The sequence below is a fragment of the Cavia porcellus genome, unplaced genomic scaffold, assembly GCF_034190915.1.
Source record: "Cavia porcellus strain 051 isolate PalLab524CR breed Dunkin Hartley unplaced genomic scaffold, mCavPor4.1 scaffold_49, whole genome shotgun sequence".
In the NCBI taxonomy this organism is placed as follows: domain Eukaryota; kingdom Metazoa; phylum Chordata; class Mammalia; order Rodentia; family Caviidae; genus Cavia; species Cavia porcellus.
The window spans coordinates 3,822,248-3,834,597 of record NW_026947532.1 but is presented as its reverse complement, the minus strand read 5'-3'; the positions used below and the strand labels follow the sequence as shown (position 1 = coordinate 3,834,597).

Here is a 12,350-nt window from a genome sequence, read left to right as displayed (position 1 = left end):
CTGCATCTTCCAAGGTTCAAGGCCTATCCTGGAGCCTGGCCAGGAAAGGTAGCCCCAAGGTCATGGGGGAGGTCACAGGGTGCCGGGTAAGGAGGGAGGAAGTGACACATGCAGACAGTGCAACTGGTGGGGGGTTTCTGCCACAGTGCCCTCTCTGTCCCTCCCCTCCTGTCCCCTCTGGCCCTAGGAGCTGCAGCTAGTGGTGGAGCCACTTCATGGGATAGGAAGCCAGCCTGTCTCACTCCAGGCCACTGCCTTCCACCTGTCACTGCCACGCTTCCCAAGGGCTCGTGCCCTCCTTCACATAGCCACAGAGACAGCTAGGGGCACAGGCTCCCCTCACTGGTCACTTGTCTGTCTGCGGAAAACCCGATTCCCAGTGTGGCAGGAGTTTTATGTCAAACCCCCACTCTGTTCAGGAAGCAGATGGCACCCGGGGCCTCTGCAGCTGTCCATCTAGCAGCGATGCCTGGGGGCCCATCAGGCCCGGGCTGTCAGCGGAGGGAGGCCGGGTCATCGCCGTGTGGAATCATGCAGCTGCGTGCGGGTGTGCGTGCCGGTGCTCACCGAGTCAGCGAAAGAGCTTTCGGGAGGAAGGCAGACAGGGCTCCCATGGAAGCTGCTCTCCTGGGAAGGTGAGCGAGGCCCATCCACGGTGCGGGCAGGCGGGCTGGCTACGGCGGGGCCCGCCAAATCCGAGCTCGGAGACAGGTGGACAGGTGGGAAATGCGGAGAGGAAGAGGAGGTGGGCGGAAGGAAAGGGTGGACGGAAGCTTGGCGGTGAGGCACGAAGTCCTGGGAGTAGGACCTAAACACAGACTTGTACTACAGAACCCAGGTGGGGACGAACAAAAACGAGGATACGGGCAGAAGAAGACAGACAGACAAGAGAAAAAGTCATTAGGTTAACAGTGGCTGTGGGCTGCAGGGCACTCCAGCCAGAGCTGGCCAGGACAGCCAGCCAGGCCAGCAAACCGGCCGTCGCCCAGGGCCCGTGGCAATCCCCCACTCCCCAGAGGGAGAGGTCTGGAGGCTAGCGCCCCAGAGGCAGGGCTGGCCTGCACTGATGCCCGCATGGAGACCACACGCCCGCTGCGGCCACAGCCCAGCCCTGGCCCTCTCTGCCCTTGTGCCTCAGAGCTACATTCAGCGTCTCAGCACTTAGCTATTCGCCGGGACTCTCTTGGACCAATCTTTTTGTTTACTCCAAGACAAATACTGCAACTTTCAAAGTGGTGAAATCTGCCTTGAACCCTTTGGGAAAGGAAAGATCGAAGCCTCAACATCGCCCAGAGGGACAGACTGCGCGGTTCCGATGCCAAGAATTGGCGTGAGTTCGTTTCCCTTCCGGCCCAGTTAAGTTTCCTACCTTCGGAGGCTTTGCTCTTAAACAAACCTGGTGATTATGGGATACTTCTGATGTCACCCAGAGTCACCAGGCACCGGTCCCCAAATTCTCTTGGGACAGCAAGGTCTGTCACCTGACTGAGTGGAGCTTACAGCAGACCACAGCTTCTCAGCCCAACGACGCAGCCTGGCCAGCTGCTGCTGTAGTCGAGAGCCCGATCATGTCACTGTGGCCTGCAGAGCCCTGCTGCCACCCTGCCAGCTGTGCGGGACAGCACAGCAGATGCGGGAAGGACTCCCACAAATGTACATCCCCACCCCAAGTGTCTTCTTCATGGCTGTGGGAAGGAGGAGAGGAAGAAGCGATGAAGTTTCAAACTCATGGGAGGCTGGAGCTCTGCACAGTCTCAGGGAGCTCTGCCAAGCTGTGTGTTAGCCTCAGGCTCCAGGACGAGCCACCTTCTGGTCACCCGCACACAGCCTCGCTGGGCGGGGGCACCTATTGGTGCTCCTTACCCTGAAGGTAGTGGCTGTGGCTTATACCAGACCCATGGTGTCAGCCCTAGGTACCTGTTATTTTTTAACACTTTCATTTCCCCATCCACCTCACCAGCTCAAGGCCAACCCTAGTCCACCAGACACCAGAGCGCACTCACGCCTGCCGGCTGGGAGAGCTGGGGTGCAGAGCCCCACCTGGGACCCAAGCTGGTGCCACACTCACTGCCCTGACGCTTTGCCAGCTACCAAGGGTGATGTAGCAGGGTAAGGGCTGGGCCCAAGGCAAGGTTGGCTCATGGGTGCTGGGTGCCGTGGTCTGGGAGACTCCAGGTCTGTCGGCTGCTTCCCCCTCGCCTCCTCTTCCTTCTCCTCAGCCTGTGTATCTGCCCACTCACTGCCACCTAGCACAAGGCTCATCTTCAGCCAGTGCTTCCTGGCAGGCAGGCAGACGAGGGACTCAAGAGAGCCCTGATTCCCACACTGAGAGTGCAGGAAGCGGCTTCCTAACCCACTGACCAGGGCCCATGTGCCACAGGGCCACTTGCTTGAGTGGACTTCCACACACAGGTTTCTGTGGGCAGAGCCAGGGAGCAGCTGTGTCACCTGAATGTGGGCCTGATCCTTGACACCATTCTACCTGTGTGGCCCTGGACAAGTGCCTTTGGTCTTGGAGCCTCAGCATCACCAGCGAAGAAAGCAAGGGCACCTGTGGCCACTGGCGAGTGCCTGCTATGTGGCTGCAGCGTGGCAGGCATTGTAAGTGCCCTGTGCCCGCCACTGTCCCTTCTGCTTGCCAGGACTCTTGCGCAGGGCCCTTTGCTCACAAGGCAGAGGCATCCCGCAGGGCCCTGGCACATGCTGGGGGATGGACAACACTCAGACACTGCTGTGACGAATCACTGCCAGACCCTCAGCACTGCGTTCAGAGGAGGCAGGTGAAGGAGGCCAGGAAGGACAGCCACTGAGGGCGGGGAAGACTGCAGCCTGGCTGGCATCTCCAGGCAAAGGGGCCTGGCTCTCCTCAGCTCTGGTATTCCAGCTATGCAGTCCTGCTGGGAGCTCCGCCAAGCCCCACAGAAGCCACATCCAGAGGCAGGGACTTGCCGGAAGGCTGACCTCACTGCAAGTGAGCTGGATGCCCCAGGGAGCCCAGGGGCTGCGAATGAATTGTAAGCAGTCTGGTTTCTAGTGGTTGCCTGGAGAACAGGCACTCCCCAGCAGAAGGGCAGGGCGGCTGCTCCAAGCCATACCACCCTGGTCTGGTGTCTATTTCAGGCCCTGGCTGGAGCTGGCGTCACTAGAATGAGCTCTGGCACTCCACAGCAGGACGGGAACTGGTATTGATAGCCTGGGCTGAGGGCTCGGGACACGGAGGGCTCCCAAGAGCCATGGACATTGGCAAGAGACAAGAGCAACCCAGCAGTTAGGAACAGGGCACTCGGCCCCCATGGCCAGCACTGGTCACACACACAGTCAAGATTAATTGAGGCAACTGTCATGGGGTGCTTCCTGTTGAGCAGATGGGGTTCCAAGGGCTCTGCTGTACACTCCTCATGGTAGGGACACTGTCCTGGATCCACTGCTGGGGTCCCTGGTGTGCTCTGAGGTGTGCTCTGGGCAGCCAAGCCCTCACGGAAGTCCACAGCCCTCCATGGCTGAGAAAGCTTCTTGGCCAAGGGCTGGAGCCAGGTGAGCGGGGCTTCACGTGCAAGCCAGCGGTGCAGACAACAGTGCCCCGACAGAGGCAGAAGTCGGACAGAACAACCAGCTCTTCTGGAAATGCACATTCGGGGAACGAGCAGGTTTCAGAGCTAAACAAGATCAGTGACCGGAGATCAATGACTCAGTGGTGCCTGCCTGCAATCCTGGCACTTGGGAGGTTGAAGCAGGAATTCAAAGCCCGCCTGGGCTCCACAGTGAGACCCTGTGTGGAGGCATGGGGCAAAAAGGGGATGGCAGCGGCTGACCTTCTGGGTTCACTGGTGGTCACAGTGTTAAGGGCAGGACCTCTGCAGGTGGCAGATGTCCATTTTCAGAGATGTTTTGTGTCCACTGCAGTCTGGATATGAAACAGGACAGGGGTGGCCCCGCGTGACCTTGGCAGGAAGCAGATCTCCAAAGAGTTGAGTCTTCGTCTCAGCAGCTCTCTACTGCCCCCGCTGGCAGGAAGCCCCAGGTGCGGGGCAGGACAGGGAGACAGGCCAGGGATGGGGAAAGGTCACCATGCCATGGGCAGACCTGCTGAGTGGGAGAGGCTGCAAGAGGGATGGCCTTGTGTTGCAGGCACACCTTCTGGTGTGTGGGGAGCCATGGGGGCGGCTGAGGTCCCTCCCTGTGGAGCAGCCCAGTGCAGCACTGGCCCTGGCTCTGGCCCAGCTGATCTGTCTTCAGAGGAAGCCAAGCTTTCAGCTGCTGCACGGCAAGCAGCCTGCGTGGCTGCCTGGACACGCCTGGGATAGTCACTGCAAGGACAGTGGCGTGGATGCTGGCCAGCCCCTCCTGGCTCAGACCTCCACATGCTCTTCTCTACTCCTCGGCCCCAGCAGCTCTGGTGACAAGGCCTGCCTCTGCATCTACCTCGGGCTCTCCTCTGATGTCACTGTTAATTCATAACTACACAGGCACAATAGACAGGGTCCCAAAGCTGAGTGCCAGGTTCTGGCCTAAACACTGCCGCAGGCCGCCCAGGAGAGGTGCATCTGCAGGTCACCATGAGAGCGATGAGGATGCTGACTGTACTGAGAAGGTGACAAGAGCCACATCAGGTCCCCTGCAGCCTTTCCTGTTTCAGACACACTTTCTAGTATAGTTCTCTAGCCATCTGACAGCCCTAAAAGCAAGGGCGTAAAACAGAACACTTTGCTTTTCTGAGTGGAAAGCGGAAGGACGTGTAGATGGGGAGTCCCTTCTCCTGTAATCATAGTTACTGTGACCCGGGTCCCAAGCCTCCAGGAAGGGCTGCACCTGTCCGCTGGCCCTCTATACCCTGCTGCCTCTCAGGGTGCTCTGTGGACTCCCTCAGGGCCTGAATGTGCTGGCTCTTCATGGAGCGGCTGAGCGCGAGTCAGAGAGGATGCCCACGGTCCTGGCAACCCAGCGCAACGATTTCTAGGCCCCTTGGATCAGCTGCATGGTGAGGGGATGGCTATTTCCTCTCGGCCTGCTGGGGCCCTTCTGTGACTTGGGGCAGGCACATGCCCTGCGTGTCCTGCCAACTGGCTGCTTTTTGATCAAGCAATATCTGAGCTCAATGCTTGCTGGGTAACTGGGCAGTTTACAAACACTGGCCCAGCCCTGGTTTCTACGGACAGGGTCTGGCTGCAACCTTGGCTTCGGTGTAAGACTGCAATCCAGGGCCCGGGCCTTTGCGTGTGTCCTTCTCTACCTCTAGCGGGAGGGGACACTCAGGTGCAGAGCTGCAGAGCAGGCCCTGGATGAGGGACAGAAGGTGTGCCACAAGCAGGAAGGATGCTCCTTCCTAGGAACCAGTCACTCGCTCCCTGACCAGGCTCTGGCCGTGAGCTCCAGGGTGGAGTCAAAGCATACCAAAAGCAAAAGCAAGGAGTTCTCAGGCCTGTGGCCACAGATAGCAACACAAAGTCCAGGTGCGAGGGGGAGGCCTGAGGGCACCCCAGGGGCTGGGGCGGTCCCCACTCTGCAGATGTGTCTGTGGAGACACATGACACATGCAGGGTCAGCGCTGCCTGGGTCTCCAGAAGCAGAGCCACATGGGGAGAACGCAGTATTCCCACAGGAGCCGGAGTGAGTTTCAAGTCCCCGCAGACAGTAAGGAGCCCTGAGGCGGGGTTTGTGGGTCCGTGAGAAGGAATGAGGATGACCATAGGTTCTCAAGGCAGCTGGGGCTGTCCTGCAGGGTGGGAGGCTGGCAGGGGACTGCCAGGGTCACCTGCTCTAGAATGGAGGGGCGCAGGAAAGAAGACCACACGTGGGGTTGGAGAAAAGGCTTCAGACCTCCCTGTCACTGCTCACTGCTTTGGGGACACCAAGATGCTTTGGGCTGGCTCAACCACATGACAGTACCTCAGCCCTCAGTCTAGGCTCAGGCTGTCTCAGAGGAAGGCATGCCTGAGAAACAGTAGGCGTGGTGGGGAAGGACCTGGCACCTGCCACCCTGTCCTGGGCAGATGAGGGAGCTGCCAGGCACATTCAGGGACTGCTGTGGCTGGGGACCAAGCACAACAGGGGTGGGAGGACTCTTCAGGAAGGCCGAGGACGGGAGAAAAGAGCAAGTGTGGAGAGAGAGGAGGATTCTATGCAAGAAGGCTGCGGGAGCCAGGGCCTTGGAAGACCATGTGCCTGTTGGCCCTGGCTCTGGAGGGACAGTACCAGTCTGGCTGGGGTGCTGAATGGGAGTACATTGGTGGCCTTGGTGGCCATGTGAGCGGGCCTGGGAAGCATGACAGGATCTGAGGACTATGTCACAAGCACGGCTCACACACGGTGAGTGGGTGTGACATGGTGACACTACTGTCGCCGGCCTGGACAGTGGACACACGCAGAGCTGCACAGACTGGAGTGAGCACACTCCTGTCATGCACTGGGCCTTGGGGACTTAATTCCTGAACTCGGGGAGCCTAGAGTCCGGCATGGAGAGTGATCTACATACAAATGGCCAGAGACCCCAGAAGTTAGAACTGGACCTGTCGGCTTGTTGGGCTTGGAACCCCAGGGAAGGGTGGCATGTGTGGGGGTGGGGGTGTCTAGGGCCCAGTGACTTAAATCTGAACACCTACAAGCTCCGTGTGCCTCACCAGGCTGGGAGACCAAGATGGAGGGGCACAGACACCGCCCACGGGAGGACAGCACAGGCACCTTGTTCCCCCAAAGGGGGTCCCACAGTGACCATTCAGGGACCCAACAAGGAATCCCTAACATAATGCCCGGAGCAAGGTGGCTCTGAGAGACACTTTCCACCCATGGACCATGGAGTCCTTCCCCTCTGTTATGTGATTTAGTCCGCCCAGGGGACACAGGGAAGGCAAGGGTGGGGGACTGTCTCCCTCCCGAAGACCCCACTGCCCCCATCCGGGCCGCACTTTCCTGCCTCACACCAGTCTCTCTCCACCTCCCTCCTGTCACTGAGCCCATGGCCGCAGGACAGTTTGTGGCCAGGAGCTTAGGGGGTGTTGGAAGAGCAGGTATCAGCACCCCAGATGGCCTGGAGGAGCCCGAAGAGGTGGCGCTGGCCTGGCCATGGCCTGCTAGACCCTGCTCGGCCCCTAAGTGAAGAGCAAGATCCCCACAACACCACACACTTGACTTCCTCACTGCAGAGCTTTACCCTGAGCCTCAGTGATCCCTGGTCAAACTCCTAGCTCCCCAGATCTGCCAGAGCACAGGACAGAGAGGGGACATGAAGGAAGCCACAACAGCAACAGGCAGCAGCTGGGGGACATGGGAGTTCAGAGGGTCGTGCTGGGTGGGGGGGGGGGGGCATCGGGGACAGAGAGAGGGACCTGCCTCGGCTCCGGAAAGGGAAGGAGAGGAATGCGCGGTCTGGCTGACTGTGAGACAGGCTGGCTTCCACGCCCCCAATTTCTCCAGGCGTCCTGCCTCCCAGCCTGCCCTCATCACCCCTACCACCTCTCTCTGTCAAGCTGGTTTTACAGGCACTTGCCTGGCTTCCCACAAGCCTGGGTGCTAAGACCCCACTGGGTGAGGGCGGCCAGCAGACCCTGCCTGCAGGCTGGAGGGTGGGAGGGCCCCCGAGGAGCTCATCTGAGTACTGGCTGCTGTCACCCCTCAGGTCTCTCCCCCAGCCCTGGCTCTGGTTTGCCCTGTCTTTGGCCTCTCTAATGCGGACAGTTTTTCACCCTGCAGGCGCTATGCCCTGCACCAGGGGCTGCCCTCACAGCTCTGTACTGGGGCTCCCTCTGCTGGTCTCCAACCTTGCAGACCCCCTCTCCAGTCCTGTGCAGGAGGTGGCCTCGCAGCCTGGGTTCACCTTGGATGGACCTGGGAGACCAAGCAGAGGTATTTCCACAGCACCCTCTTCCACTGCCATCAGCTAAGGCATGTGTCTGTTTTATAGCAGGGATTGAACCCAGAACTTCTGTACGGCATCTCATCCCAGCCATTTTATTTTTTAAACAAAGTCTTTTTTTTTTTTGGTACCGAAGATCGAACTCAACACTTCCTACTTGCTAGGCAGGCACTTATGCCACTGAGCTAAACCCCCAGGCCCTTTTTTTTTTTTTGTCTTTTTGAGGTAGGGTCTTACTATGCAGTTCAGGTTGGCCCTGAGCTCACTTTGTAGCACAAGCTGGTTTTGAACTTGCAGTGGTCCTCCTGCCTTAGCCTACTGAGTGCTGGGATTACAGGTGTGCTTTTTTTTTTTTTTTTTGGTACTGGGGATCAAACTCACAACCTCACACTTGTCAGGCAGGCACTTATGTACCCCAGCCTTTTTAAGACAGGATCTTTTCAGACAGGATCTTGCTAAGATGCTCAGGGCTGGGCTCCAACTTGGGACCCTCCTGCCTTAGCCGCCTGGGGTGCTGGGATTGTAGGTGGATGCTACCATACCCAGGTTCGGTGCAGGGTCACTGCTCTACAAACTCCCTGGGCAAGGGGTGCTCCGTGGTCAGAATCTTTCAGTACAAGAATGGGTCACTGCCAAGAACCTTCATATTGGACTCAGCTGTGTCCCTGAGGCACCCCTCAGAACCCCATGCTGGGCTGGACACACGCCTAGGTCACACTGAGGAGGCACGAGAGCCCTGGGGTGCTCCGGTCAGATGTGGCAAAGGCTGAAGCCACTGGCAAGGGTTCCTGCGCTGCGGCGCCTTCTTTCCAGTGCAGCAGAGCAGCTCAGCCCCTCGAGTGCCCTGGTACTGGTACCTCAGACCTTTGTGTCCCAGGGATACAAACCAAGATGCGTTCTTCCCCAAACCTAACCGAACTGCCCTTGTTTTTCTGCAATTCTGTGGCGGACAGTGCAGCCGACTCATAGTCCTCATGGGCCCATAGTCAAAGGGGATGCGGCAGGAACTCAGGACGTCGCACACTTCTGCTCAAGGAGCGGCAAAGAGCAGCCAAGAGCAGGAGACCGGCTACAGTCCGTGTACACCAAGGGCGCCAAGTGGAGGCAGCAGGGTGGGTGCCGGGCAGCAGTCAGCCCTCCCAGCTCACCTGGTGCCAAGGCCCCGAGAGCAACCTGAGCACCCTCAGAAGGGTCCACTCCATAGTCCTCGCCTCAGGCCCTGGGTGTGGGAGTGAAACCGTGGCACAGATGGGCACATGAGAAAACCAAGCCAGGTGGGGGGCCCTGGACAACCCTTTCAGGTGGTCCAGCCCCTCCCCCTCCACTTCCAGGGTGCGTGTTTGGGGTGACGGCAAAGACAGATGCAGGTGTCTGCTCCACTGCTGAGCACAGAACTGGAAGTGGGACCAGAACATTACCAGAACACCAGGCTCTTTTGCTCTGTAAGTGCATGGGGTGCACGGCTGCTAGCAGTGACCTAATGGGGCGCCACAAACAGTCTAAGGCCAGAGTAGGGGGCTGGGAAGGAAGGAAGGAGTCACGGGGCCAGAGCGACTGCAAGGAGCCTGAGCCGGTTCTGTCCCATCCCTGCTTGAGTTACATGGGGGTAGACAGCTGGAGGACAAGACGGGGGCCCCTCTCTCCCTCTCACAGGGACAGAGACTGCGACCCACCTGTGTGGGCCTGTGCTCTGCACTATGGGTCCAGGGCTCCTGCTGTGGGGCGGGTGGGGCCTTACTTAGAGACACTGTGTCATTTAGGAGCTTAGGCCACAGGGCACCTGGCATACATCCCTCTGTTCCCTGGAGCCCTGCCAGGTGCCAGGGTACAAGCCCAGGCCAGCCCGATGGAGGTGACAGACACAACCAGCCCAACTGTTCTTGATAAGGCCCCAGCAATAGCAGCCCAGTGAGCCAGGCCTGGGCCAGATCAGCACCACGTCCCCTGGCCTAGGGTGATCCACCCTAGGACAATCAGGTGGTTTCCGCTGTCCTAGGACACTCAGCTCTAGGCGGCTGATGACTCCGCAGCAGCTGAGTGACGGTCCTGAGCCTCAAGCTGTGTTGGGCCTGGCTTCCTGCGCAAGGCACCAGAGGGCTGGCCCAGGCTCACGGAAAGCCGAGAGTGCCCTGAGCTGGACACTGACCTGGCCACTCACCTCTCCACACTCCTCCCGGCTCCCCAGAGTCCCCGAGAGCCCCCTGGCCCGCCCTGCACAACCTGCAGGCACAGACTGCTGCGCGTCCGGAGGCACAGGGACCGGGGCCTGCATTGCTGTGGGAACGGCAGGGAGCGACTCACCGAGGGCACAGGCAAGCTGCCGTGCCGGCTGAGAAAGGAGTTAGACATGGACACACTGAGGCCCTGAGTGGCACTGCCGTCGTCGGGGGTGAAGGCCACTTTAGTTTGCTGGACACAGTGGGAGACAGAGGAGAAGGAAGAAGCAGCATAGGAGGCCTGCTGGGCAGAGGGCGAGAGAGAAGGTAGGGAGGAGGAGAGAGCAGAGATCGGTCAGCACAGACAGCCGGGGTGGGGGGCCGCTCCCTGATCCTGAGGGACACGCTGGACAGGCCAGAAGTCAGGGACACCTGCTGACAGTGACCCAGAAACAGGGGGCCTTGCTGAACTTCCTCACAACAGAGGCAGAAGGCGAGCTTCTGGACACGCTGGCCAGAGCCACCTGGACGTGGGGCGACATCAGGCTCTGAGCCCCTCTTTAGGGACCAGAGCACTGGCTCTGAGTCTGGACCTGGCCACCAACCACCTGCCAGCCTGAGGTTGCCACAGGCATCAGCTGGGTAGGCAGGCAGTTCTGTGTGACACACTCGATCCTCCTGCCTGGTAGTGTAGGCCTGGGATCGGTCTCAGCCTCTGCTTACAGTGCGACGCCAGGCACTGTGGGAGGCTCGTGGCAGCCAATAAAAGTGGCTATGCCTGTCTGTGGGGAGTTCAGGGAGCTGCCCACTGTGCCCTGTCCTGCCAGCACGGTGGCTCCCTCGGCACACCCATCGGGCACGTGCTCTGCGTGCTCACTCTGAGGATATCCATGGACACGGGCAGCTCTCAGTGCAATCTGCCCAATACTGGCTTGGGTCGGGGTCCCAGGACAGGCCGATGTTTCCATGAAGACCCCTCAGGAGTAGTTTCAGAGGAGCCTGGACTCATATGCAGTGTCTGTACGCTGGGCAAGTGAAGGGCTGAGAGGTGGACACAGCCTGGGACCTGGCTCATGAGAGGCAGGACTGCAATCTAAGGCCGACCAGTCTTGGGATCCCCTGTAACTGGCTTTCAGAGAAGATGGGGGCAGATTCATGTTCTCTTGCAACAGACAAAAAAAAAAACCAAAAAAAACAAAAAAACAAAAACAACAACAACAAAAAAACACCCAAAACCAAAACCAAAGCAGGCCTAGCTCGCTGCAGCAGGCCCTTCCCCGGTCAGAAAGCTATCAGGCCAGGTGGAGCATGAGCCATCCTACCTAGACAGTGTGGCAGACCAGAGGCTCAAATACAGGATCAGCGACTGGTACAGGAGGTGCCAACAAGCTGTCCCCAAAGCCTGCGGTCTTCTGCCCCCCCCCAGCAGGATTCCAACACAGGTGTGTCTGAGCGGAGGACTGGATGTCCCACAGCACAGAGTAGCTCTGTCTTCTGGGGCTGCCTCTGGCTGGGGGCGGGGTGGAGGTCACCACAGTTAGGCCGTTATGGAAACGGAGTACCAGCTGGCCGCACACAGACCAGCCCTGTGCTCTGCCTGAGTCCTTCCCTTCTACGAGGTCTAGGTTGCAGTCAAGGAAGAAAGGAGACATACAGGAGCCCAGCAGCAAAGCAGGCAGACCCTTGCGTGCAGCCTGTGCCATGGGGAGGGCTCTGCCAGGATGGTCAGGAGGCGCTGGGTGCCCAGTGGTGCTGGTGGGCACGTGAGGCAGGCGGGCGCTTACCAGCTGCCGCTGCTTGGGGGGCAGGGCGGGCGGTGGGGCCAGCTCCTGTGTGGGGTCCCCGCTGCTGAAGGAGTCATTGAAGCCATACACCTCCATGAGCATCTTGTTCTTCTGCTGGTAGATATGCTCGCTCTGTGGTGTCTGGTAGAACATGGAGGGCTGCGGCTCTGAGTAGTCCTCCAGCAGCTGCATGTAGGCCAGCACTGTGGGGAAAGAGGTTGTGCTGGCATGGGCGGGGTGAACAGGCAGTGCACAGGGACCCTCGGGCAGGGCACCATGTGGGACACCTTGGGTTTCAAGCATGCCTGTAAACTCATGTCCTGCACCCAGGACCCTGTGGGAGGCCCTGTGGCTCCACCTCAGCAGCAATGTGCTGCTCTGGTGGCTGTGTTGACCGTGGGGTGCATGTACGTGGGAGACACAGGAAATTTCTGTACTTTCCACTCTGTGCTGCTGAAACCTCAAAATGTCCCCGGAACTGAAGCTGGGGCATGGAAAGCATGCGGAGCCCTGCTCCCTTCCTGCAGAGCCCTGGGGTTTCCAGCTGCATTCGGGCTGCTG

General features: G+C 59.3%; 1 protein-coding gene across 15 annotated transcripts in view; it reads right to left on the bottom strand.

Moving 5' to 3' along the window:
* The window catches only part of Rapgef1 (Rap guanine nucleotide exchange factor 1), a 99,725-nt gene that overhangs the window by 11,790 nt on the left and 75,585 nt on the right, over positions 1–12,350 (bottom strand). For 8 of the 15 annotated variants that reach the window (XM_063244149.1, XM_063244152.1, XM_023565418.2 and 5 more), the window contains 3 exons: positions 11,790–11,992; positions 10,151–10,309; positions 568–825 (listed from right to left, as the gene is read on the bottom strand). In XM_063244149.1, the coding sequence (XP_063100219.1) occupies positions 568–825; positions 10,151–10,309; positions 11,790–11,992 (620 nt within the window). The remainder of the gene's footprint in view (positions 1–567; positions 826–10,150; positions 10,310–11,789; positions 11,993–12,350) is intronic. The other 7 variants (XM_005003946.4, XM_013153339.3, XM_013153341.3 and 4 more) reach the window with 5 other exon arrangements.